This window comes from Rissa tridactyla, chromosome 2 (assembly GCF_028500815.1).
Source record: "Rissa tridactyla isolate bRisTri1 chromosome 2, bRisTri1.patW.cur.20221130, whole genome shotgun sequence".
In the NCBI taxonomy this organism is placed as follows: domain Eukaryota; kingdom Metazoa; phylum Chordata; class Aves; order Charadriiformes; family Laridae; genus Rissa; species Rissa tridactyla.
In genome coordinates this window covers 90,091,024-90,118,268 of record NC_071467.1, presented here as the reverse complement: position 1 = coordinate 90,118,268, position 27,245 = coordinate 90,091,024, and the positions used below count along the sequence as shown (strand labels likewise).

Sequence of the window (27,245 nt, the reverse complement as noted above, 5' to 3'; positions counted from 1 at the left end):
CCCTTTGGTCACATAGTTAAGTTTCTAATGTTGATCTCACCATGTAATTCTGGGTCGTCTGCAACCCCGTTATTTCAGCTACCTGGTTCCATAATGACTCTAAGCACTTTTTAAACACTTACCTTGCCCATCAGCTTCACTGAATTTTACCCAGTCCATAATCATATCCCCTCACTTCCACCCAGTTTTCCATCAAACCAAAATGTCCACACCCTAATCCTTTCAGCCCAGAAAGACAAATGCTTTAAGAAAACTACTAGTTATACTGTTGACAGTGGGTGTCAAGATACTTTCATATTTCAGCTGCCTCGAAAAAGTCTGTTTCCAGCCATGTCTCTCTGTGATTCTACTGTTTGTATGAAACCTGCTTCCCTGAAGGGAGCTGTGATTCCTCATGCCCCCCCATCAAGAGCAGACATCCTCTGCTGGATGCAAGCGAGGAATGTATTTCCCAAATGTTTATCACCTAGACAGGAGAACAGAATTCATGCAGGCACCCTATTGTTCTTCAGGGTAAAATCTGCCAAACTAGCCTAAACTACCTTTAATTAGAAACAGTAAGAATTAGAAACGAACAGAACTAGGCAGCAGTAAAACACTCCTGCTGTTAGGCTGCCTTTGCTAGCGGGATGACAGCCGCAAACTGAGAAGGCGCAGCGACTAACTGATAGGTAGTAATGTCTCAAACTGCAACTTCACATTAAGGCTTCGGTTACATTCACCACTTGCTGCTGCCAAGAGAGGTAGCCCTCTCCCCCCTGTCCCTCCCCCCGTTTCTTCCCTGTTGGGACACGCGCTTCTGCCAAGCCCTTGCTCCAGCGTGCATTTGATTGCAGCACAAAGCCAATTCAACTCACTAAAACAGCAGAAAGTAAATTGGTTTTGGCTGGAAAGCAAGCTGAGTTGGCTCGCTACATGATCAAGCGAGCATTAGGGTTAGCGCAAGACAGAAGATGAACTGTACAGCTAAAATCAGGAACAGCAGACGAGGTCTAGGCAAGGTGAGAACGGTAAACAGCGGAAGGAGCTGTTAACACAGCTCAAGTCAAGCAGGGAATCACAGTCTTAACCGTGCTTTAGCAATTTACAAAATGCATGTCTTAAGTATTCAGTTCTTGTAGGTAACTCCTCATTTGGGGGACAGCAGTTCCTCTCATACCCGTGTGTTACTTAAGGGGGATTTCGGATTTGGCCCTAGCATAGCACTGCACTAACAGTTGCGTATCTTAAGCCCAAATTCAAGAAGCACTGGTACCCGAAGCGTGCTGCTGGATAAGTTCAGGGAAGGAAAGGGATGTTCTGGTCCCAGCTCTTGTGCAAGGTAGTGCCGTGGCCTAGGGAAGCTTCCCAAAGCTCCAGATTAGCCGATGACACATTACCACCACCATCCTGCTTCCCGGGAATGGATTGTCGTTGTGTACGGGGCTCTGCAACGAACTAGTCGGTCGCTGCAGTGCCAGTTCCTGGGTCTCTACAAAAATAGATATATCCCCAACAGAAAGCATCCTGAAGGGACCAGCGCATTGAAACATCCCAGGCTGGCAGTGAGGAGACAAAGCCCCTGGAGATCCACTGCGGGGGAAGGCTTTCAGCAGAGCACCAAGAAACCAGACTGCAGCTGTTCAAATGGCCGGTTATCTCAAAGGTAGCTTTACAGCTGCGGAGAGTTTAGTTGCTTATCTCCCTTTTCAACCCACCTAGCACAGCACAACCTGTTCCCACCCACTTGCTCCTTGGGACGAGCCTCCCCCGTTTTCCTTTGCCTTCTGTCCTCTGTACATCTCCCACTGCAGAGCTTCCCGCCCCCAGCACTGAGAGTCAGAGAATCACAGAATGGTTCACGTCGGAAGGGACTTTGAAGATCATCTAGTCCAACCCCCCTGCCATGGGCAGGGACACCTCCCGCTAAACCAGGTTACTCAAAGCCCCATCCAGCCTGGCCTTGAACACTCCCAGGGATGGGGCATCCACAGCTTCTCTGGGCATCCTGTTCCAGTGTCTCACCACACTCAGAGTGTAAAATTCCTTTCTGAAATCAATAAAGCTGGCTTTGAAAAAAAAAAAAACAAAACAAAACAATAAAAGCCAACCGGCAGGACCCTTGAATTTTAGCTTTATTAACCTTCCAAGTTTTATATCCTCTCAGGGCCCCGCTCACCAGATTCTTCCTCAGAACCACGGTGACCTCGTTTTATTAAATTAAACAACAGCCCAGGCTGTCCCACGCCCCCAGACACCAGCTCTCCCCCACGGTCGGGCCGGGTCGGGTCGGGCCGGGCGGGAGACAGCACCACTCCTTCCCGCTGCCATCGCTCCAGGGAAGGAGCGCAGGCCCGGGACTGCTCCCGGGCCGAGGGCCGTCCCGCCGCAGGAGGGAGGCGCGGCGGGAGGAGGGAGGTGGAGGGCGGGCCGGCACAGCGGCTCCCGGTAGCTGCTGCTGGGCGGGCCGGAGCTCGGCGCTCCCCTCAGGTGAGGGGCGGCGGCGGGGGTGGCTGGTCCCGGCCCGCGGGGTGCCGAGGGACGGGGGTGCCCTCAGAGGAGCAGGCGGAGGGGCGGCGGGGGGTGGGCAGTGAAGGCCGCAGCTCCTTCCCCTCAGCTCGGAGGGCGGCCTTAGGCCGGGCCGCCCCCGGCCGGGTCCCTCCAGGGGGCGGAGAGGACTTTCGGGTTGTTGTGGTGGTGCTGGGGCGGCGGGACCGACACCATAAGCCGCCCCGGAGGAGAGGTGCGGGGCTGCTGCTCGGCCCGGAGCAGAGGAGCTGAGCTCCCCCGGAGGAAGGCACTGGCTCTGCGTTAGCCGTAAACAAGTAAAAAACTAATTTTATTTCTTTAGTGACACCCTTGGGAGACGTGAAGGGAGGTCCTTCAGCGAGTCCTCAGCTCGATCAGTCAGAATTCAGTGGACGGCAGGCACTTCTGCAGCAATGCTGAAGGGCTGCGATGAAGGCAAATGAGAGTAGATTGTTTAGCTGCTCAAACTGGGTGTTTCCGTATTCCACAGGTTTGGGCCTCAGTGTGCTGCACTTGGAAGGGTAAAGACTCTTTCAGGAAATAACACCCCTGTAATATTTAATACCAAATTGTCAAGGATGTATCTTCCTGCAAGCTTATTTTCGGCCCGGCACAGCTTTGCCCATACCTAATGTTTATCCAAACTGCCTGGGGCTGCCTCTCCTTACCCCCATGGGTGCCCTCCCCTTGGACACTTCCAGCGCAGAGGCCACGGGCTGCCCTGTCAGGTTGTCCCTGCCGTGGGTGGCAGCCGTGTGCCGGCTCCTGACAACACACAGGGGTGTGTGCTGGGTTTCATGCTTCACCTGAGACAACAAAATCAGTGAAGCCGAGACTCATGCTTTTAGTGGATGCCGTGCCTTTTCCTAGCAGCAAAGGTAGGACAGTCAGAGCAGACCTAGTAAATAAGCCAAGTGCAATAAATGTTGAATTTTTGAAACACTGCGCTACTTGGTGAATAGGAAAATGTAAAGAAAAACTTCCTTCTTTAATTAAGTTACTTTACTTGTAGTTTAAAGGGGTTTACTTCCTTCGCTTCTTGAGGAAGTCCGCACTAAGTCTTGAATCAGCATGAAATGGATGTGAACGCTGGTCAATGAATAACTTTAAGTAGAGCTATAAAATTAACCAGTTCTGTTTCTCTGGCTCAGGAAGTTATTTTACGAAGGAGGAATACATGTAAGAAACAAGATGTCTCATGCTGGGAGACGATACCAAGATAAGCAGTACAGGCACCATGAGAATCACAGATCTGATCGATATGAGGAAGACAGAAGAGCGAGAAAACCATACCCGTATAATGCAAGGTACGTCTTTATCACCTTGAAGAAACAGCACAGCAGGTCTACAATGTCTGTCATCTTGTTTGTTTGCTTTTGAATACCTTCGTATTACAATAGAGAACGCATTTACTCAGCGTTGAAATCATGAAGCATGAGCACACCATGTTGAGTATCAGGGAGCTATTTTACGCTTAGAAATTTAACCTTTTTCTTTGTATTGAGCTTGAGAGGGGGCAGAAAAGTAGGCTGCGTGGCACAGTCAGAGATGTGAATTTCATGGCATTATCTGGATCAAGTTGGATCGCAAGCAGGTGAAGTGTGACCATGTGTCTTAGTACAGTTCCTGAAGAGGCTGGTCAGCAGGTGCCAGCAAGCCAAGCCTTGCCAGATATGCATTGGTTAAATAAGAACATTATGCGACTGGGATCAACACAGGAACTTGCTGAACTCTCAGGTTGCTCTAGTTCAGCTGTGAACAAGTTCTTATTAATCCAAAACAAAATTAAATTTAGTACTCGCAGTCAATAAATGAGTAGTTGTTTAAGTGTCTAAGGCAGTTGGCGGCACTTGATAGTGGGTCAGCCCCTATCAGCACAATAAGCAAATCAACTAATAGAAGGTTTGGAGTGACAAACTCTTAGGATATCACACTTCTCCTTTCAGCCTGGCTAACCTACAGCACATTAGAAGCGTGTAGGCTGTTTTCCTTTGAGCGCATGCCAGTGACTGCATTGTAAGAGAGAGGTGTGTAGCTCTAAACAACACTGGCAAATTGGCCGTGGCAATAAGGTGTTCATCACTCCTGTTTAGTCTCTGGGGGCATGATTGTCGGGCAATTTAAGAATAGAGGCAAAGAGGGAGAGGAAATCAATATAATCAAGATTATTAAAAAGCTGAAGTACTCCATGAAAATACGCGTTTTAACAAGAGAAACAGAATGCGAATAAAACAGTAGTGAAGAGCACAGTGTGGACTAGAAGGACTACCTATGGCTAATAAAACATTTGCATCGTAATCCTGTTGTAATCCTATTGCATTATGAAAATAGCTAATGAATTTTTCTTCTGTCTTAAAACATGAAAAATTGGAGATAAATGGGAACAAAGGTCAGCCTGAGAATCATCCTTGGAGACTAAATGACTGTCTTTAGCAAAAGCAGAGATCAGGAGTGGGGACATAGTTAAATTATCTTGAACATATTAGAAGTGAGAGCATCAAATGCCAGGAATGTATTAATTGCACTGTGGATAGAAAAGAAAAAACAAAGGGTTGGATTTTTGTTTTTTTCATGGTTTTCTTTTTTCATATATAGCATAGTAAAAGCAATGTGTGAAAGTACAGCTATAAATTAAACCACCACTTCCTAGTAAAGCGCTTCTCTGGGCTTCTTGGTTTTGCTGTTAGTTTTAAATGACTGGGCACGTAGACAGAAAATTGGTGGAAGAACCGTAAAGGCCAAGAGGCCATCCCTGTATCCACGGGGGATGTGAGGAAGGGAAGCTGCAGCTACAGCCATGGAGATAATTCTTAGAGTCAAGCTGAGAATCTGGGATGTACCAGCCCTCATTCCAACTAATCGAAAAAACTTTTTCATCGATTATTTTGGTGAAGTTTGGCTTAACCTAACAGCATGTCTCCTGCTTAGCTTTCATGACAAAGCCAGCTGCTTTTGTAAGGAAATTTCAGTACTTTGTTGAAGACTTAGGCTGATGGATCAAAAGACTTCCAGATACTATAATGAAATAGATGGGGAAGAGTTTCGTGGAAACTGTAATTTGGGTGCCTAAAGCTTTCATCCCTTCTGAGCAAGATTTTCTAGCCAGAGTATTTCACTTTCCAAATGCATTTCTGTCTGAAACTCCTATAGCAAGCTTCGTCTTATTGCTGAGGAGAATGAATTGTATTATCCTTAACAGGAAGGCACTGAAGGAAAACAGGAAAAAAGGTGACCAGAATAGGCCACTGTGAGAAAAAAGGCATCTAAAAGAAATAATTATTTTTTTCCCTAATTGTACTCTGTTGCTGAACATTAGGGGGGTTTTATTTTTTGGTTTGGTTTTGTTTTGTTTTGTTTTCTGGCAAGTAGCACGATACAATAGAGAGAAGCAGCTGCATCAGAAGTACCAAAGGGATTGCTTTCAAGTTAACTGGAAGTCTTATAAATCACACAGCTTATTTAATTTATGTGACACAGCTGCGCAGGATGCTTTGGTGGTTGCACAAGACACAGGACAAAGGTCAGAAAAATCAGAAGTGTTTCGGCCAAATAGAGCTGTTGGCAACTACACGCAGAGATGTTAGCATTGGTCTTGTTATTGAATGTCTTAATTAAACTGTAAGAACTACAAAGAACATGATTTAATGTGGATAAATGAGATAATATTTGTAAATTGAACCTGGAATTGGTTAAACCTTAGTGAAGCGCAGAGATACTAGGAAACAAAACTACAGTTGAAAACGCTGATCTGTGGATAAGAAATTCAAGATAAAAACTGAATGGGAAGAAGACTTTTAAAAATAATAATGCTCAATGAGACTTAAAATACCCTTTAATAACAAAATCATCCAGCTGCACCTTGAAAAAGGCAAGCTCCAATTTTCCCTCAGATGAAGGAGAAGATTTAGGTTAGACCAGACACAAAACAATTTACAGCTAATGTTTCTTTTAACCCATCTGTTAGCTCAGTTTAAAAAGGGGAAATTGCACTTTTTCCATAGAATAATCTGAATTTCACCAACCTTAAAAATCATGAGGCTTTGGATGTGGAGCTGTATGTCATTGCAGCAAAGTGGACAATTCCATTTTGAGGTATACAAATGAAGAGTCTAATTGGAGACATGAGAAATTGACTTTTTGGGTCAATTTTAGATTCCTTTTCAGATATCATCAAAGACCTCAAAAAGAAAAAGAGAAATTTTTAATTAGGCATTTTTCCCCCACACTTTAAAATCTTTATCTGTTTCTTTTAATAGCTTTCATTCTTTTAAAAGGCATCTTTGTGAGACATGGTAATCGGAAGTACAAACTTGACAAAATGCTTACCCATGAAATAGTTGTGCTACTTCATACATTTATTGTGTGAAAATATTTCTCATTTGTATTCCCTGGGCTGCTATGGACTAGCTAAAAATGCTTGGTTTTCATGAAAAACCTGATACTCGTTTTTATGGGAACAGGAACTCTCCCTACACCCTCCTCCTTGCTGCCTTTTGCAGGTAAACTAAACAATTCAGCCAGCCTGCTCAATGAGTACACAGTTTTCCAAAATAGCAATGATCAAGCACAAATATCCTTGTGAACATGGATTTATGCAAGAATTTTTGGATATTTGCATTCAAAATGTGCAAGCAAAAAAGATGAGTTACCTATGAAGCAGGCTAGGTGCTTCCACTAACCAGGAGCCTCTGGCAGTTTCTCATGTTCTACTGTTCAGGAGAGAGTGTGATCTAATTAATTTACATTAGTCATTTACTCCATTGTAGATCAACAGAAGACATCCGAGGTGGCCAGCACTCAAAGACTTCCACTGTTTACTCAGACCCTTACTCTAAAACCTCAGAAACCGTACGGGAATATTTTGGTCCACCACCAGAACATTATCCTCCCAAAGAAACCTTCTCAATGAAGTGTTCAAAGGTATGCACAACAAGAGGTATGTGAGATTCTTATTGCCTGCCATCCACCCTTCTCCTTCCAAGGATTTGTCTAGGGTTTGGTTTCTGTGTTTAGAAGCACAACAAAGTAAATATTAAAAAAAAATATTAAAAAATATTTTAAAAAAACCCCAATCAAACTGGGAGAGTTAAAGTTAATGAATGGCATAACTGTGGGTTACTAAAGGCAAGATTTATAGAGATATTTAGATATTTGACAATGTGTCTCGAGAGCATGCATAGAGAACATCAGAGTGGGTCATGTCCCTAATCTCCCAGGTTGTGCAGCAAGAGTTAACTTTTGGGATTTAGGAATAAAATAGATATTTGCATCTGTAGGCAATTTAGAGGTGGCCGTTGAAGCTTTGATGCTAGTTTATTTCTGACACATTCTTCTCAAACTTTTTATCAACTCTGGATTTAATCCAGTCATCACTGATACATTTTTATAAAGCAACGTTGCGGGAGAGAAAACTATTTTATGGACATGAATCCAATAAAACAGCTTTTGAGAAATAAGTTCTTTTTTCATACCTAGAAAGTGACTACAACAAGCGGAGAAATGAGCGCTAATGTGGGAGGAAATCAGCCTTAACACTTAGTAAACTCACTCCCATAAACTGAGAAAAAAAAAAAAGGCACTAAAATATTCATTACTCCTTCAAAGTTTTTCCTTTTCCAGGACAATAAGCTTTCTCACCTTGTTTGTAGGAAAGGCTCATTGCAGTCTGAGTTGGAACTGGCAGCTAGGTGCAAAGTCTTTGGCCAAAGTCTATTACCAGCCTTTCAGTGTCCACCAATAGAGAGGCAGATGAAGAGTTTAGTTGTTGGAAGTAAATTTAAAATATATGCTGTTAGATTATTTCTTCACTCCATGAAGGAAAGTTAAATAACATGCTCAATTTGCTCATAATATTTCTCTGTATGTGAATATGTGAACAAATTTAAGAGTGAGCTGAACTGTTTTCTCTTATAAATATGTTCTGTGTATTTGTATGCAGTTTGGTTTTCATCTGGAGGAGATTTAACAACAGTTAGTAGAGCATATTTAATGATACAGAGCCATGCTGATATTTTATCCCTGATAAAATTGTATCAGCAGTTTCTTCTTCAACAATAGTAAATTATTTTAACTCGTCTGAGAAACTGTAGAAAACTCCATGCCTTATTTTATCACAGCTTTAGAAAAAATGAAGTGGCAAGTTATTTTTAGTTTTCAGTTTCACTGGTTGTTTAGACTCATGGATAGCTTAATGTGACTTGCACGGCTTTTTTTGACCCGCATTTGCTTCTAATTATTTCAGTGCATAAAACATCATTAACATTTTCAAAATGTCCTAGTTTTGGATGCATCAGTTGGCGATGATGATTTCACTCCCACCCCTCCCCCAGGTATTGCTCAGTATTTTCCAAAAATTTAATGTCTGAGCTTGCAGTGGAGGAGGGAAAAGAGATCACGTAGAAAATAAACCCTTTTATTATCCGTTTTACTTCAAAAAATGAAAAGATATTGGAGGTTGATAAGATCATGAGAATGTTATTCCCCTGTTTAATTTTTGAAAGTACCAAGATTTAGCAGAATTTCCTAGAATTGTTTTGCAGAATTCTGTATTCCCTGCAGTCGTGGTAAATGTTACAAATGAAAAGCTACATGAATTGTTTACTAAGAAGTCAGTACATGTGAGCTACAGCTTCTTACAGCATGAAAAGTTCCTGTAAATACTTTTTAACCATCTCTTCCTTTTGCAAATGATTTATCAGCACTCTGGTGAAATTCCCCCTTCCCAATCACCATAATTCTAAAATAAACTAGAATCAAACAAGGCTGGGAAATCAAGTGATGTACCACAGTCTTTTCCAAAGCAACAACTGAAATGTGAACCTTAGTTTCTGAAGTTTCCGACCATGCATTGCTCTACTTTCACTATGGTGGGTTTTTTTTTCTTTTCTTTTGCCCAGCAAATATATTTATGCTCTTTGTGTGTGTTGACCAGTTGGGCAAACTAGAGAGAAATACTAAACAATCAGAGCTGTGAAAAGTATTTCCTTCACCCAGATACTGCCCTCTTCATCCATGCTTTTCATCAGCAATATCCCAAAAAGCTAAAGTTGAGCTTCAGAAATAGACAGTTATTTTTTGTAGTGATCATTTGAACACCTTAGCTGCAAGCAGCAACAGAAAAAAGAACATTTTTCTCCTATCTTAGTTATTCCCCACCTTCCCTCCCTAATCACCACCCCCTTTTTTTCCCTACCACCACATTAAGACAAACCCAACCCAAATATAATAGAAGAAACAACTGATACTGACCCCTTTTGCCAGTACGAACATTTGATACCACTAAGAAGCTTCAAAACATTCAGTTTCTTTTTATTACTTTCATCTTGAAAACAGAAGGAAAAAAGTCTGTTAAAATGTTATATGAGCAATAGCTATCAAAGCCATTCATGTAGAATCACGTGGCTGGTAGTACTGGATCATACGAGGCAACTAATTATGCATCCTCTCAGACAATGTACTAGAGTGCAAATTTAGGAGGACTGTCAGAGTTTGGACCAGTAGAGAGCGAACCATCCTCTGGAATACTCTCCAAACTTCAGACTGGTGGAATTTTCTGAACTGGAAAACTGTGTTCACTTCCGTTACACTTAATACCTCTTTACAGACCTATCAAATTGGTTTAATCCTTTTCTGAATCCTCTTTTGAATATGTTTGGCCTCCATGTTATCTTACAACAAGGAGTTCCACAGTTTCTTTGTGCCACTTGAAGTAGTACTTTTTTGTTCCTTAAAACGTTTTAAAGAAAGTGTCTCTGATTCTGGTGGTATTCAACATACCTAATGATAATCTTATATATTCACCTTCTCCATGATATTTATGATTTTAGAGTGAAGTCTTACCTTTCTCCCTGTCACTGTGCTCATATCACTTCTTCACAGAGTGAAGAACAGTCAGTTCTGTCCTTAGCAAGAGTGAATTCTTTCCACTTCTGGTTGGCCCGTCAGCCCCATACCTGAAATGATGTGTTCAGAGCCCATCTGTGTGCTCTGTGGACGAGGGGGTGTTTGAGTATATGCATGTACTTATTAAGCACTGATTTCATTAATTTTTCATTCCAATGCTTGAACTCTCAGCAGCCTACCAATTTTACAGATGGTAATCATGGAAGAATTTTGTGTGGTTATTATTAAAACATACTTCACAGTCTCACTCTTCAGTGTTTTTCAAATCATTAGCCTGTGTAACTACCGTAGTTTTTTGGTGTGTGCTTTTCAGCTGAATCTCTTCAGAGCCCCTACTTACAGCTCTTTGGGTCATGTTGCAGACCAATCTCAGGATACACAAACTGTATTTCCTTCAAATAAAAGTAAATGAGAGGGTGAGCTATAACTACTAGCAGGCACTCTGTCCTTCGGACCAAACTAGAGCTAGAATAAAGTACTTCCCTCTTCCCCAGAAAATGCCCATCATGTAGTTCCTGGGACTTCAGCTCCACAGATCCACTTCCGTTGCACTGCTGACACGGGCATAACTAGTGACAGGCAGCACAAAACAAAAATTTCTCCTTCACTCTATTTGTTTGAAAACTGGTTGTTTCCTCTTAGTCTTTATTTTCTTCTAACCACTACTAACCTGTGAGAGGATCTTCCCTTTTATCTCACAGGTGCTTGTGTTGTTTAAGAGCACTACCACTTGGATTGCCTTTCTTCATATATCTGCCAATTCTTTTGACTTCCCTCTAACAAACTTGCCTCTTCCCTGCTCAGCTGTCTTTAGGTCTAGTTTCTATATGTATTTTTCATATGTACGTCACACTTGTGAATCTGCACATTCAAAAGGCAATAGAAACACAGAAGTCTCCACCTTCTGTTTCTGTAGTAGTGAAGAAGACTTAAGGAACAGTTATAGACTGGTGTCAAGCCGTCTAGTTGCTTTATATAATTATATAGGAATTGGAAGTAAACTGCTCCTGATAAAGACAAACCTTTCCTCAACTAAGGAACTACAGCTTGCAATAACCATTTCTTGCAGCTTACGCACAATAACGCATGCCATTTAAAGCAGCACATGGTGAAAACAACAAGAGTTTTTGGCCTGGGGATACTTAGAGCTGAAATTCTTTCAGAAGAAAATATTCAACTTGCTTTTCACAGTGCAGGTAAAATTTCTGTAGTTCTCTCTTCTGTGTAGAAAGACTAAAATAGCAATTGTATTTGCTTTTCAAAGGACCCCCACGGGTCCTTTGAATGTAGAATCAGATTCAGTGCTTTTGGTTACCAGAGGGAATGAGAGAAGTGTTCAAGGCTGGCTGTGATGCTGCTTCCTTCACCTTAGAGAGAGTAAAATCTGAGTCAAACCCAAGAGTGAATTGCTGATCTTAAACTGATCATAGATATTTTTTCATTTTCTTTTGAGTATGTATATTGGTGTGAAAGAGGTGGAGCAATGCAATTTCAGGGTAATGCTTCCTTTAGTTTTGCTTAAACAGTGAAGGTAAACCAAGTTTCTGCCATCTTCGGTCAGCATGCGACTCAGGAAATGCCTGCACTTTTGCCTTGTATAGAATTGTACTGTGCTGGTCATAACTTCTGAGCTAAGTAATTTTTTTTTCATTTTTATTTTTCAACCCACTTGGCATTTAAGGGAGACAGCACTAAAAAAGTTAGAAAACAGTTTGTGGGGGAGCAAGTATAATTGAATCCCTGTTCTTTGCTGCCGTGAATACAGCTTAAAGAGGCGCCATGAATAGTGTCAGATTTCTTAAGCATATTGTAGGCGCTTCCAAACAATCATGCCTTTAGCCTACATTCTAACATCCACAATTGTTAAAACCGTCCGACCAGTTTCCTCTCAGAAACAGTCAGCATTATGGTTTGTAACAACAAGGAAAGTCTCCAATTTCAGGCATAGCCAGGAGGAAATATAAAACTGAATTTATTTGGAGGAGGAAATAGAATTAGGGAGTTACAGTGACTTTCTCCAGGATATATTCATGCATTAACAAGCCAGCATTAATTCAAATGTAAACATCTATAAGCTTTTGTTTTTGCAAAACACAGTCCAGTTTTTTTCCTGTGGCTATGCATGCTGGCAAATACTCATAGACTAGAAAAAATACTGAGATGAAAAGTCACTCTAAACACAGGGTTCACTTTGTCTGAGTTATGCCATTGTTCATAGCCATTATACTGATGCTGTTATGTTGTTCTGTTCTGTCCCGAGTCAGACGTGGAAGCAGGAGGGGAACAATATTTTGCAGAGCACTTACATCCCTTCCAGTGCTGTGGAGATGTTGGGGGAGAACAGTGGTCTGCAGGAGGCATTGGACTGAAGTAAAAGACCTTTTGTAGCTTCAGTTGTGTATGTTCAAAACACTGAAGGGTCATTAAGGGCGCGTAATGAAGGTAACTGGATGAAAACGAGGGTTTGACTTGTACGTTCAGCAGCACATGTTGGATCTTTTCAGCAGTGGTCAGCAGGATACTTACATTTCTGTGGAGGCACCCACTAGGATTAGAAACTGCTGTATTTTGTAGTCCCCATCTTCACATTTTGCCTTTACGGTCTGCTGTGCTTAGCTCCTTTAAACTGTGTTCAAAGCTGTCATACACTGTTCCCGTGGCAGTTAATTTCAATGTATTTCTGCTGTAAGAAGAGAGCACTAAGGTCCCCTATAGTCTCATTTGTAATTAGATGGCTTCCCCCTCCTGCCTGTTACAAAGCATATTTTAAGTACAGTGTGACTAACAGACTGAATTTGCCATCAAGTTTTTAATCTCGTAATTGTGAAGACAGAGGATATTAGTAGTGGGAATTGGACAGAGCTGTACAGGTTAAAATAATCCCAGTTACTCAAAATGTTTAATTAAAATCACACAGTAACAAGATACAGTGGCAGAGCTGCAGGTAACCTTCTGGTTCTGAAGTTAAAGTATTTCACTTGGAGGTAAGTACTGTTTGTTGTGAAATACAAATGGCCATGAGCCGTTACCTCTATAAAAACATGCAGGGGAGGTACATTAGTTGCAGATGCCAAATGTTACCTTAAGCAAACAGTTGCCCTGCCAGCATAGGAAACTTCACTCTGCCCACGTCTTTATGTCGAATTTTTTTCATCCACCTTTTGGCATTGTGCGAACATGCACACTATTGTTTTTTAGAGAGGAGAGAGCAACAACTGAGAAGGCTCACTTAAGTTGGCAGGGGAAGGTGCTGGCAAAGTTGATGTTAGCTGTTAGGTATGTGTTACGCTCAAGCCTGTGCTTCCCTACTGGGAAATCTTACTTGTATAGAACAGGAGTTGTGCCATCTTTCTTGTTAAGATCACTGGGTTTGTCTTCTCCACATCTGACCCAAATTCTGGGAACTAAGAAAAAAATCTTTTCTCTTTAAAAAGTGGCTCTCAAAGCTAATCAATACAGCAGACTGACTATATATTGAATGTAGCTGTATTTCTTGAGCAGGTGATCTTAGCTCACAGAAAGGAGAAGAATCCACCCATCAGGAATGTTGCTCACCAGGTGTGACAACCCACAGTTGGTAAAGTGAATGAGAAGCTCGGGTTCACAGGTGCCTCCAGCCTGACCTACCTTCAGCCAGACTATGCTTACTTAAAGAAAGAGCAATAACACCCCAATCTTTGTACTTTCTAAAGGTGGCTCAGTTTCAGTTCAAATGGAGGGAGTGGCTATGGAAAGTTGGCATAAGGAACAAGACTATTTCATTGTTTTCTGAATGTCTTTAAAAAAAAAAACTCCTGCAAGTTTGTTTCGGCACCAAGATTTGTTTACTACTTGAAAGAACTATGGGTACATTAGGCAGAAAAAGGGCTACTTTCCTGAAGTGCAGAACATGAGATGACCATGCAGAGACCTACCAGGGCTACAGATTGATGTACAGCCTTTTACAGCCATTGTATTTAAATCACTGTTTCCAAGTGCTGCAGTTTCATACAAGACCTTTTGCTTCCCACCCTTTCCAAAATTCTGGCATATGAGTCATGCTTGGTTAATGGGAGAGAAATCAAGAACGTGCTAGAAGTGGTGCTTTAAGGAACTACTGGAAACAAGTAAACCAGAGCTGTTGTTCCCAGGCAGGGGCTGGGTTGTTCTGAAACTGTGCCTTGATGGCAAGTAAATGTTAGTGTCATACAGTGGTGGGAAACTCTATGGGGATAGAGGCTGATGCAGTAGTTCTACAAATTAAGTCCACCCTTTCCTGTGAAAATTGGACAGCACTGTTTAGAGGATGGGAGGGTATTAAGCAGAAGGAGTGGAGCAGGTGGGACAGTAGTTCTTTAAGGGAAGACGATACACAGGAAAAACAGGACAATACATTTGGATCTGAGCACTCTGATTGTGAACATAAGGCTTCTCTGAATCATTAAAAACAAGGCTGGTCATCCTTTGAGATTTCCTAATGGAGTGATTATCTTGACTAAAGAGGGACAACTTATTAAAAGATAATAATAATGCTTCTTTCTAGAGCACATAAATCATTTAATTTTTCCAGTTTTTAACTACTTTTCCATCCATTTCCAGTAAGACAGATATCTCAAATGAGCTTAAATGTGTTGGGCACTTGCATGCCATTTAAATACAGTTGGCTCTGAGTACATAGTTCCCTTGGGTCCCTTGAAAAGCCAAAATTCAGTGAATAATTGTTGGTGTTACATTGCCTAACTCTTGTGTTTTAGGGTTGGGTTGTGTTTTTTTCCGCCTTTGAACATTACTCCATTAGGGAGAGTTTAGCATAACTCAGTGAAAGCTAAATCCCACCACTGGCTGAAGAACAGAGAGACCTACAGAAACAATGGTGGGGTGGGGGCTTGGAGGGGATTTGTTTACCACAAAGCTGTGTATTGCTCTGATCCTGCGTCAGTGAAGTTGGTTGAATTCCTCTTACTGGTTTCAGTAATATCTTGCTTTCTACTGGTATACATAAGCGGAATAATACCCTTAGCAAGATGTTTTAGTACTCTGCATCCAGATTTCATATTTATAATCTATTGTGACTGTTCTCTCCATTTCATTTCCCTTGTTCAGTTCTCCTCCACTGTTTTGGTTCTTCCCTACTTCTGTCATATTTTTGTCCCTGTTCAAAAGCAGAACAAACCCCCTCTTTATTTGATATTTTCACTTTTCCTCCCCTTTTCCTGTTACCTATTCCTCCTGTCCCCAACTCCGTTTAGCAGAGAGGTGACCAAAGCTGTGCATTGAGCTGTGCCTTTACTCTCTGGGGAATGCCATACCTGCACTGACAAGAGAAGTTCAGCATTTGAGATCCATTTCAGGACTGACTGCTGCTTTTGTAAGTCACTATATATGGTCAAAATACTTGTCTGCTCTTTTGGGGAAGAAAAAAAAAAAAAAAATTATCTCTGAAAAGCAGAAAGCTACCAAACTGGGAAAAAAAAAACCCCAAAAGACAACTTTCAGTGAGAAAGGCTGGGAGAGTGATTTTTAATGCGTGTTGTAGCCTCTAACTCCTCTCTTCCCTTCTCTGACCCCTAATGGGATGTGACACAGACGCCTCTGACCTGTGTGGCTCCCTGCACAGCTGCCCTGCCGTGGTGGAGGTGTCTGAGAGGGGCAGCTGGGCATCTCTGGCTCTGCCAGCTGGGTACCAATGGTCCCACTGGTATGTGACCTGCAAAGCAAGCAGAGTGAGAAAGTGAGCCACAATGGAGAAAGCCAAAGATAAAATATCTTAGAAGTATGTAGGGACATTAACTCAAGAGGAAAGAATGATACCAAAAGAGAAAGGAGAAAGAGTCCATGTGCAGTCAAGGGAGGAAAAAAGTGACTTCTGTGCCAAGATGCAGTGGAGGGAGACACTCTGAAGGCCTCCTGTATTAGTCAGGCCCTCGTAAGGTCAGGGCAAGTTCAGCAGAAACAGCCAGAACTGACTGTCCTACAGACTGATTCTTGTCAGCCTCAGAAACAGAGGAACAAACAATTTTACTTTATGTACAGAAGTATGTACTCACACTGTGATCCTGCCACCTGAACACTGGAGCCATCCTGCTGGATGAAAAAGCTTCCTTGCAGCTTGCAACGCATGAGACTTGAGCGTGCAGTTGAGTTACTGGGTACCACACAGTTAGCCACAGTGTAGGTGTATGAGGCAGAGCACTCAGATTTAGCAGCTCGCCTCACCTGAAAAGGGGAGTTTCTGGTCCTGGCTGTGTTATTTCCCCTGCTAAACTCATGCCAGCGCAATTGCTCATCAGATACCCTGTGAGTCACTTCAGGTTGCTAGAGTTGCAGGAAAAAACAGCAGCACACAAGAAAAGAGTTGAAACGTTTCCTGCTATTTTAATTTATTAAAACGGCTCTTGGAAGGTCCTAATATTAGGCTGGAGTTATTACTGGGCAGGTAAGAAAGGTGGTGACTGCCCAGCCAAGTGTAGGAGCCGTTAGAGTAAGGTCAGCTGCCTGTGGATCTGTACTCTTAACAGCCTGCCTGGCTGCGTCGCTGGATGTTTGAGCCCACCATTTGACAGAAGACAAAACCATTGATCAGTGGGTTAACACCATGGCAATAGCCCAGTGTGCACCTGGTATAGAAGGGAAAGAAAAAGTGAATAGTAGTTTAATAGTATAAATTGGAAGTGTTTATTATAGCAGGAACCCTACTCACTGCAAAAAAGATGAGAGTCAAGCAAAGTTAACAAGTACAATACATTGAGGTTACTATCCATTGCAGATTTAGATTTTATGGAATGAATGAAAGAATTCTCTGGAAAGCTCTGGCAACACCCGCTGTCTTTTAGATTGCAGCTGTTCTGCTCACCTTCAGTGCTGAAAAGCAGCGCAGGAAAGAAGTGTGGGAAAGCAAATGGAAATCCAGGAGCCCAGACTTGAGTCTCGTTACTTGCTTGATATGGAGAGGGTTAGTTCCCAAAGCCAACTGTGCACTGTGGTAATTTTAATACAAGTAATTAGCATTTTAGATAGGTCCTAAGATTTTGAACTTGAGAAAGGAATCGAGCCAGTGGATTTCTGAGATTTTCAGACCTGCTGTCATTTTACACTCAAGTCTTGCGATGCATTCATTGTTGCACGGGATTAGGGAATAATTGTAGAGATAAGTAACTTCCACTTAGGAAGACCTTTTGGCAGTCTGGTTTCTGCAGCTGTAACTCTAAGATGACATAGCTAACTGGCCTGTGAAAGCAGGAATGGCAGCACAGACTCGGAAGTGTGGCTTTTAACTCAGCCCTTTCTGCCAGCAGTACACTGTTTGACGTAGGTCACTGCTAGTATATGTGTGTTAGCATACCTTTACAGAGCTAAGATTCAAAACGTAGCTCTCCTTTCATTCCTTTTTTCTCAAAGTCTGTCCATCCTGTTTATACTAGCATAGTAGGCTTGGGTATCAGCTTGTAACTATCACAGGTCAAGGTTGCATGAGGCTTTTGGGATGCTTGGGTCAGATCTGAACATACTTACAGGGCTTAGTATTGCCATCAAAGCCCTAATGATTGTACGAGGCCTTAGGGATTTCCACTAATTGTCTGCTACTTTCACAAACCCTGCTGGCTCTCATCATAGCCCTGTAACTCACAGCTTCATTCTACAGACTGATTATCATTTCAGGATTTTCTTTAATACAGGAGGCTTTGTTATTGCACTTTTTTAAAAAAAATAATTAATTCACGTGATGCAAATAACTGGTGGAGTAACTGCTAATGAGTCTCTCTCTCCATTGTTTAGTTACTCTACTCAATTCTACAGCAGGCGTGTGTGAAAACTGTACAGGTTCATACAAAACCTGTCCAACCTGAATTCCCTGTCAAATGAAGTTTTTCAGGCGTGCCATTAAAGCATCTACTGCTGCAGTTAAAAATACAGTACACCTACATTGATCATATTTGTCATCCCGTGAGCAAAAAGAGACACGTTCTGCCAGCCCTACTGCGGTACCAGCGATCAGCTCAGTGAAGTTAAGGGGTTGCATGCGGAATTTGTGTGAATATGTAGGAAGTTTTGGAGCAGCCTCATTGAGGATTGGGGTCAGTTATAAATATGGGGAGGATCACAGCAGGTGCTGACTGCTTTGACAACAGAAAATTGCCTTTTCTAAAGCTCTTGTGCATGTGATGTACAGGAAAAGTCGATGCTCAGCGGGTCAGGGTGCCTCAACAGTCATAGATGAAAAGGAAATTCTAAAGACGGCTGATTGGTCATGAATTCCCAACTTCCAAGTTCCCAAACATATTAAAAATTTATGTTTCCCTTAATCAAATGGTCTTTCCTGCCTGTAGACTTGTAAGAACTGCTTCCTGATGGAGCATCTATAAAATCAGTAGTCAGCCCTTAAAAAGGGAAGTGGCCTTCTGCATCCAACACAGGGTCCAAGGCCCCCGAGGACCTAAGTTGACTCCCTGTATTTGGAAGGCATGTTGTACAGCTCAACCAAGCAGACAAAAAATATTTGATTCAGTTCCAATGAATGTCCTGTACAGCTATTACTCTTTCAAAATGTTTTGAACAGTCCTGGTGAAGTGATGATTCTATACCCATTAAAAATGTTGAGTCTTTTGGCTACATTGTTTGAATTTGGTACAAGGATTTGTTCCAAATCCTGTCTTGTGGACCAAGATTTAAATTTCTCTTTACGTTATGCTTCACAAAGACCTTCTTTGAAGCATTTGAAGCCTCCTGAACAGATTTGTTAACCGGCATGGTTATTGCCCTGCTTAACAGAAATCTTTGTGCAGAAGGGTCAAGGAAAAGGCATGTTGTCGTGCAGAAATCAGCATCACCTCTGAAGAACGCATACATAGAACCGCACGCTTAGTTTGTCCTCAGCAAGAGCATTTTGTCTTCTCTGACTGCTCTGCGTAATTCTTTTTAGGATATGAAATCTGTATATGTATATATACATACATATACACACATGTGTATGTATATGTACATATGTATGTATGTACCTATACACATACACACAAACTGAAACATGCTGAGCCTCAGATACTCTATTCCCAGGTATTACCACCATTATTGCTGCTCTCCTTTGTGCCTCTGGGGTGGTTTGCAAGGCCACAATGTGAATGGGCTCAGTACCTACCTACAGCTGCATTAGCAGAAGTGAGGGAACCAATCTGGGTAGAGGGGGAGGCAGGAACTCCTGAAGTGGCCAAAAAGACCCTTGTCAAACCATTGCAAGCACCAAGCAGGAGCAGGGAGGTGCTCGTTACCTCAGGCCTCTCTGGAGGGAGTAAGAAGGGGCAGAATGGGACTATCCGATAATCCTTCATGGTGGCTGTCACCGTCTTTCTTCGGTTAGAAGCATCTGGCAACACAAGAGAGGAATTTGTCCAATTCCCTTGCATGCTGCTTCAGCCCATTCTTCTTAAGCCCATGCAGCCTTGACAGCAACCGAGCCATTGCTCAGGAGGAAAATGCCATGCTGATCAATGTTAGCAGCATAAAATGAAACTCTTCATGCAAACCACAGATCCTGCTCCACTTTAAAGACAAATATAGGACCACTCTGTTGAGCGTCTTATGGTCTTGGCTGTCAGGCTGCAATGGAATTTAAGATTCACAATTCTGTAGTTAGCTTCAGAACTTGAGGAGCAACACGCGTGATGCACTAGGGGTTTTCGTTTCCTGAATAGGCAGCTCAGTTACGCTTCACTTCAACATCCGTCATGTTTACTAATCTTAGTCTGACCCCTAGTGAGCTGTCACAGAATAATCAGATTTATCTAACATATGCTGCACCTTCCTGACCGGCAACTACCACAAAAAGAAGTAATTTATCCATTTTTTCTTAAAAAACCTTGGTTGCCTTTATCAGTAGCATAACATAAGAAAAAGAAGAGAAGAATCAGCTCAGAAGTCATAAGGCTTGCTTCTGGAGGTAGGGGTGTGGAAGAGAACACATGACCCGGTATCAAATTCACTTAATTTACCTCTGTATATAAGGTGGGGTTTGCCTCCTTCCCCTCCTCCTTTTTTTGTGCGATCAGGGACTGCTGCTTCACATTTATGAAGAGGTTTTTTATCTCTGAAGGTGATGAAGTGGAAGTTACATCTGGTTAGATAGTAAGTTTAAATTAAACACTTCGAAAGACAAAAAAAAGGCTGGAAGTTAAAGCAGTAAACACATTTTAAAGGACCTAAATAACTTGCACAATATTTTAAGCCATTAGAAGCTTCTAGGTTTTTGTCAGCTTTAACCTCAGCATTTTGTTCCTACTGCATATTTCTTGCTCAGTGCGTTTATGCCAAGTAGTTACAGGCCAAAATACAATCACTGTGCGCTTGCCTTGGCAACAACACAAGCACAGTAAAATTTTTATGGATTTCTTTCCCCGCATGAAGATCCATTTATCAAGCACACTGACAAATTAAAAAAAGTAATTTACCCAACCTCTGAAATGTACCCACGAGAGCTCACACTTCTTTTTTTTTGTGTGTGTGTTTAAAGCAGGGCTTCTCTCTAGCTGTAGCCAAGAGGACTATCTCAGTGATAGTGCTCTCTGGCTATGGTTTTGGTGTACTTCTGTCGCCCTGGCTTTGCCCAAGACGCGATTTTAACAGTTTTTCCCATCTTTCTGCTCCTTACAGGCATTTTGAAGTTTGTGGAAATCACGGTTAACCTGCTGGTGCTGATTTGTGTGGGGGCTGCCCAAGCCTCTGTTGCAGGCTTCACCTCCCTCGGCGGCATCGGATCCTTTAACCTGGATTCGGCCTATAGCCCCTTCGAGGGCACGGAGCTGCGGGAGGTGCGGGAGCTGGACATGCAGTTCACACAGATGAGAGCCCCTTGCGTGTACGGCGGAGTAGCCTTCAGCTTAACAGCAGCGGTCCTTACCCTTGTCTTCCTCGTCGTGGGGGCAAAACCCATCCAGCAGCTCAGGGTAGGGCTGCTGGCGGGTGAATGTGCCTTCAACCTGCTGGCCAGTGTGGCATACGTCGCGGCGGTCGGCCTCTACCTGCATTTTGTCAGCCAGGTGAATGCCACAGACATTTGCAAGAGGCGTGAGAGGCTGTATGCGCGCCGTGGTTATACCTCCATGAACTGCGTGGTTCAGGGCGGCGACGCCGCTGTCGGCCTTTTCGGTGTCGCTGCTGCCTGTTTGTACTTTGCCAGCTTTGTGGTCTGCATCCGTGCTATCCGAACCGTCCGGGCCTTCTGGAGCCACGCGGCCAAGGCTCAGCACAGCCCCAAAAGCAGCATTAGAGACAGAAGTGTCAGAAACCCCCGTGCTGTGCATGGGACCTCTGAAAGCTCTCACAACGTCCAGGCTCTTGCCACATTAGTGTGAAGCCAGCGCTGGGACTGCACCAGAGAGCAGGAGCTTCAGTAAGGGATGGACACTGGGCTTCACATGCTAAAGAGGCAACCAGTCCACAACGTTACTGTCCCACAAGGTGCTGAAGTGTGTATTGAATCACCAAATGTAACAGTACTCCTATGTCATGATGTAATAAAATTGTCGTTGAGGAGATGTTTTAACAAGTTTTTTTTGCATCAGCCTCTCAAGCTGGACTCCAAACAGCAGTGAGCTGTTAGGAGGTTGCAACCAAGGTGCTGCCGAATTCATGCAAACAGCCGCTTCCTTTGCTCTCCCATGACATAAGGAATTGAATCCACGGCCAGGATGGGCAGCCTTCAGCAGACCCTGTGCCTCTCCGTGCATCCTGTTGCCTTGCACCACACCACTCACAAAGCAAAGGACACTTAAGTGCTTTTCGGAATCACAACCAAAGCTCCATTTGTGACCTGTTTCATTTGGGCTAGTGAAGCGTTTTATCTTTTGAGTCACAGGGGTTGACACATGCCGATCATGTGCTCCCTGAGGAATGCTGCTGGGAGGAACTATCTGCAATTTCAAAGGAAGCATCTGGGTCCTCCTCCAGTTCCCTGCTGTGTTCCCCTGTGTCTCACTGAGCGCAGATCAGGACCTGAGAGGCAGCACATTGATCAGCTTAGTAAAGGTACCTCTTGCTTCTGTAACCACCTAAACAAGGTTTGGCTTGCTGACTCCACAGACGGCAGTGGGCAGAGCGCATGTCGGGAACACTCTGGATGCCCTGCAGTTTTCCATGGGAATGCTGTAACAATGACAGAAAGTAGATGCATCCTTCCAGTGTCTAAACATGCAAAGCATGAGTGAACAGCAGTAATTGTATGCCCCCAGGGTTGAGAAAATAAATTTAGAGAACATCTTTCAGGAGTCCTTTGTTTGAGACAGATGAAATAGATCACTGGTCTTCATAGATGAGGGAGTGAGAAAAAAAGGCTGCTCTTGAAGTACATAAGGTTTGTCAGTTTGAGAGGAGGGAAGAGGCAATTTTAATTCTGGCTGTGCTCACTCTTTTCAGTTTTGTCTGGCTCCGTCGTTGCCCAGATGAGGCTCTTTTGAACCATAGTAGACCTTATGTGTATATATATGAAGTATACAATAAATAGGTCTCAAAGGATTATGTTTGAGGTAAGATAAGCCAAAGAAGAAAATGTTATGGTTCTGATTAGAAGTGATTACATGAGCCTTTACAATAAGTATTCATCATTTATATAATACCGTAGCCATCTCTTTAACACTTTGAGCATCGACACTCTTCATAGCATTATTATGCTTATGAGGAGACATGAGTGAAGAGTTTTTCCAAACTTGCCATGACTCACAGTAGTGAGAGTCATGAAGCTAAGCCTTCGATTTCTAGCCCTTTGCCCAAACCCAGGCCGTCACTGGTATGCTGTCCCTGGCTGGAAAGGCTGTCACAGGGATGTCTGGCACGCAGCTAGAGCTGCAGCTAACCACTTGTTCGCCATTTCTGCCTGCGCGTTTGTTCCGGCTCTACCTCTACATCTTGCACATTTTGAATGCAGGGTTAGTTACATGATGACACACCGTTATTAATTTATACAAACAACAAAAGGCAGCACCTTGAGGTGACACATTTGAAAGATTTGCAGAAGGAAAGGCTGCAGATAAGGATGTATGAATCTTAATTCAGTCCTTAAATATGTGTGGAATAGGAATTTTAATCTCAGGGCTTCTTGCTCTGCCCTGTTCATTTTCCAATGCTTGCCTGCCATCACTGTGCAATAGCAACAGTCCTCTGTAAGCATCGACTCTCCCTCTTTTTTCCTCCTGTGTGTGGTAAAGGCCTCAGGTCTCGCAAGATGATTCAGTCTTTAGAAAAAGGTGTGCAGAGTTTCCCTGTGGACTATTGCCATAGTGTTCCTCCCTTGGACACTTAGGTTCCCCACAGTCAATCCATTTTGGGTTCCTTTCCCAGGAGCAATGTTACGTGTTTTGTGGGGAGAGTCAAGAAGTGGCTGCGAGTTACAGGTGCTCGGCTGGGGACTCCTGGCACCCACCTCACTGCCCTGAGCATCCAGTTGGTCCCAGTCACTTTCAGCTCCTCAGTCCAGCTGCACTCACCATCCCCTTGTGTTTCTAAACTCAGACTCAGGTTTATTCCATGTATCTAATCTAAATCTACCCTCTTTTAGTTTAAAACCCCATGTCCTGTCACTACAGGCTCTGGTAAGAAGTCTCACCATATTTCTTATCAGCCCTCTTTATATATTGCAAGGCCACAATAAGGTCTCCCTGGAGCCTTCTCTTCTCCAGGCTGAACAACCCCAGCTCTCTCAGGCTGTTCTCATAGGAGAGGTGCTCCAGCCCTCGGATCATCTTTGTGGCCTTCCTCTGGACCTGCTCCAACAGGTCCAGGTCTTTCCTGTGCTGAGGGCTCCAGAGCTGGAGGCAGTACTCCAGGTGGGGTCTCCCAAGAGTGGAGTAAAAGGGGACAACCACCTTCCTCGACCTGCTGGCTGTGCTTCTTTTGATGCAGCCCAGGATGCGGGTGGCTTTCTGGGCTGTGAGTGCACATTGCCGGCTCATGTCCAGCTTGTCATCCACCGGTACCCCCAAGTCCTTCTCTGCAGGGCTGCTCTCAATCCCTTCTGCCCTCAGCCTGTATTGATACCAGGGGTTGCCCAGACCCAGGTGCAGCACCCTGCACTTGGCCTTGTTGGAACTCCGTGAGGTTCACATTGGCCCACTCCTCAAGCCTCGTGATCCTGACAGGTTCCTCTGGATGGCATCCCTTCCCTCAAGCATAACAGCTGTCTCACTCAGCTTGGCGTCATCCACAAGCTTGCCAAGGTCCTGAAGCACTGCAAGCAGAGGGACCACAAAGAAAACCAAAGCCCGGTGACTGCCAGCTTCTTCAAAGCTTTGTGCCTCGAATTTTTTTCCTTCCCTACCACCATGAAGAAAGATCACTTAGAAATAATCGCAAAGAGGAAATAAACATCAGTGCTGTTTTCCTCCACTCACCTTCATGGAGGGAAGAGTAGGAGAGGAGAGGGGAAAAATCCCAGAAATACTCCTCAGAGGACTAGGGCAGGGAAGAAGCAGCTTTCCCTCCCCTGGGGGTGAAGGGCAAGCCATATACCATCAGAGCCATCCAAACGACCCTCCTCCCTGTCTGTAACAAGACCGGGCCGGGTAGCCTGTAGCTGACTCGAAAATCTTTGCTGTGCAAGCTGGGAAGGTGTGATACAGGAGCAGAGATTTCCTGACACGCACAGATGACTAAGGCTGCAACGGGCTGTCATCCCCAGCTGCCACTGCAGGTGGTCCCACCCTCCGGGGCAGATTAGCCTTCCCACCTTCTGCTGCAGATGGCTGTGCTCCACCGCTACCCCTGCGCAGGGACTAACAGTTAGTATGGGACAATAATCCGCATTTGGGCCAGTAAACAAAGGCAGGGCAAGTGGCTTCTGTCAGACCTACCATTTCTTTCAGCCATTGCCTGCTGCCCGCCCCATGCGGCATGCACACACCTCCTGCCTGCAACCTTCAGGGTCAGCAGTGAAGATGATAAACTCACCGGTTTCTCCTTGCTGTTTCGCAGCAGCCCCTCGCAGCCCAGTTTCACCTGCAACTGAAGGACGGCACACAGTCGTCACCCTCAGTCCCTCTTTGGTGAGAGGGAGCCTCAGGGTGTATCCAGCTTGCCCGCTGTCACCACCGTCAGCTTATCACCGGCTGCAAGGCAAACAGTGATAGCAAAGGCCAAATCTGTGCTGTCATAGAATCATAGAATGTGTTGGGTTGGAAGAGACGTTTAAAGGTCATCTAGTCCAACCCACCTGCAGTAAGCAGGGACATCTTCAACTAGATCAGGTTGCTCAGAGCCTCATCAAGCCTGGCTTTGAATGTCTCCAGGGATGGGGCCTCCACCACCTCTCTGGGCAACCGGTTCCAGTGTCTCACCACCCTCATTGTAAAGAACTTCTTCCTAATGTCTAATCTAAACCTACCCTGCTCTAGTTTAAAACCATTGCCCCTCGTCCTGTCGCTGCATGCCCTTGCAAACAGCCCCTCCCCAGCTTTCTTGTAGGCCCCCTTCAGGTACTGGAGAGGTGTGTCCCCTTGTAGGCCCGCTTCAGATACTGCTTTCCTGAGAGGTTGTCTTGTGGGTAGACAGCATGGCCTCTCTCAACAAAAAAGGCTTGGTGGCCCCACCACTGGTGCAGTAGGAAGCCTCTTGGCACACCAAGCTTATTCTGAACTTTCAAAAAGAGGAACAAAATGGCCACCATCCCGTTCCCTGGAGATGCTAAGGAACCTGCAGGGTGATGTGGAGCTGCCCGACAGGAAAAAGCCCCAGTGCAGATGATGGGTCACCAGTGCGAGGTGCTGGGGTGAGTTGAGTGACTCATTTATCTCAGAGTTACCTGCAAAACACTCAGCCAGCCCCTTTGGATCTGAATCATCAATTTGCACCTGCCTCCTTCAACACAGGAGCAACCCACGTTACTCAGTCTGAGAGCAAAAACCCCAGCAGAGCTCACTGGCCATTAGCCATCCGCAGAGGGACCCCCTCCCCACAGAAGAGCCTTGGAGAAAAACATTCTCTCTTTGACAAAACGTCTCTCCATGCCCTAATCGTGAGAGGGAAACAAAGGGCAGAAGATACTTAGGATTACTATATTATTAAAAAAAAAAAGGGGGGGGGAGAAACCCCACCACCACTGATTCTGCATCTCACCATGGAGTAACCTGCCGTGAAATTTTCATCGTGGCGGACAGTGTGTCTTTGAGCACCTCGTTTTCCTGAACGTCTCTTTTATCCAAACAATAGTTCATAGAAGAAGTTCAGTCTGGGGGAAATCTTGTCCAGAACAGAGCAAACCAGGATCTGAAGACACAGGTATCTTGTTTCAACATAAAAAGCAAAACTGGGGGGAGGGGGGGAGTGAGGCCAGAGAGGAGAGAGGATATTTATTCCACCAAATAGGCTTAACTGAATTGTTTGCTAAATGTAAAGGTTATGTCATCTGGAACTGTAAATCCAGCACTGCTGGAAGATCTGCACGTGTTAGGGCATTGCCCTCCTGCTGCTGGCCAGCTGTAAGGAGGAGGGACCTTTGTAGCCATCCACACAAAGGAAATAGTCAAGTAAGCATGAACAGCAAGGTTGCTCATTTTCTTCATGTGTTCAAAACAACATTCCCAGAATATATCAAATTTTACTGTGATTCGAGCTTTTCCAACTGTTCTTCCGAGTGTATCCGATGTGGAGAAACAACTGGGGGCACAAACCGCTTGTGCAACAGCAGCAACTGAATTCAAGGCTTAGCGTTAAGAAAAGCCAGGATCTCAGTTTACGTGAGAAACTGCTTTAAAGTGATGAGAATACGTACAAGGATTAGAGCACCAAAGAACAGTCTGAATGGAAATTGTTCTTTCGTAATCCAAGTATTTTATTCCCAGTGCAGATTTATCTTCATTAAAGTTACTCTTCTAGTAATT

The 27,245-nt window shown here is 43.9% G+C and overlaps 1 protein-coding gene across 2 annotated transcripts; it reads left to right on the top strand.

The window, feature by feature from the left end:
• The first annotated feature begins 2,410 nt into the window (after positions 1-2,410).
• On the top strand, positions 2,411-22,295 carry LOC128905367 (MARVEL domain-containing protein 3-like). Of its 2 annotated transcripts, none has more exons than XM_054191380.1 (4): positions 2,411-2,469; positions 3,660-3,815; positions 7,275-7,444; positions 21,031-22,295. In XM_054191380.1, the coding sequence occupies exons 2-4, from the start codon at positions 3,700-3,702 to the stop codon at positions 21,729-21,731; spliced, it is 987 nt and encodes a 328-aa protein (XP_054047355.1). In that variant the 5' UTR covers positions 2,411-2,469; positions 3,660-3,699; the 3' UTR covers positions 21,732-22,295. The 2 variants fall into 2 exon arrangements, with proteins under 2 accessions (XP_054047355.1, XP_054047356.1); XM_054191381.1 differs by lacking the exon at positions 2,411-2,469 and adding an exon at positions 3,348-3,386.
• Positions 22,296-27,245: the final 4,950 nt, after the last annotated feature.

Excerpts from the sequence above, each read along its gene's own strand:
- LOC128905367 (XM_054191380.1), top strand. The coding sequence starts at position 3,700 with ATGTCTCATGCTGGGAGACGATACCAAGATAAGCAGTACAGGCACCAT. Across the intron at positions 3,816-7,274 it reads CCATACCCGTATAATGCAAG|ATCAACAGAAGACATCCGAG; the intron begins GTACGTCTTTAT and ends ACTCCATTGTAG. Across the intron at positions 7,445-21,030 it reads AAAGGTATGCACAACAAGAG|GCATTTTGAAGTTTGTGGAA; the intron begins GTATGTGAGATT and ends TGCTCCTTACAG.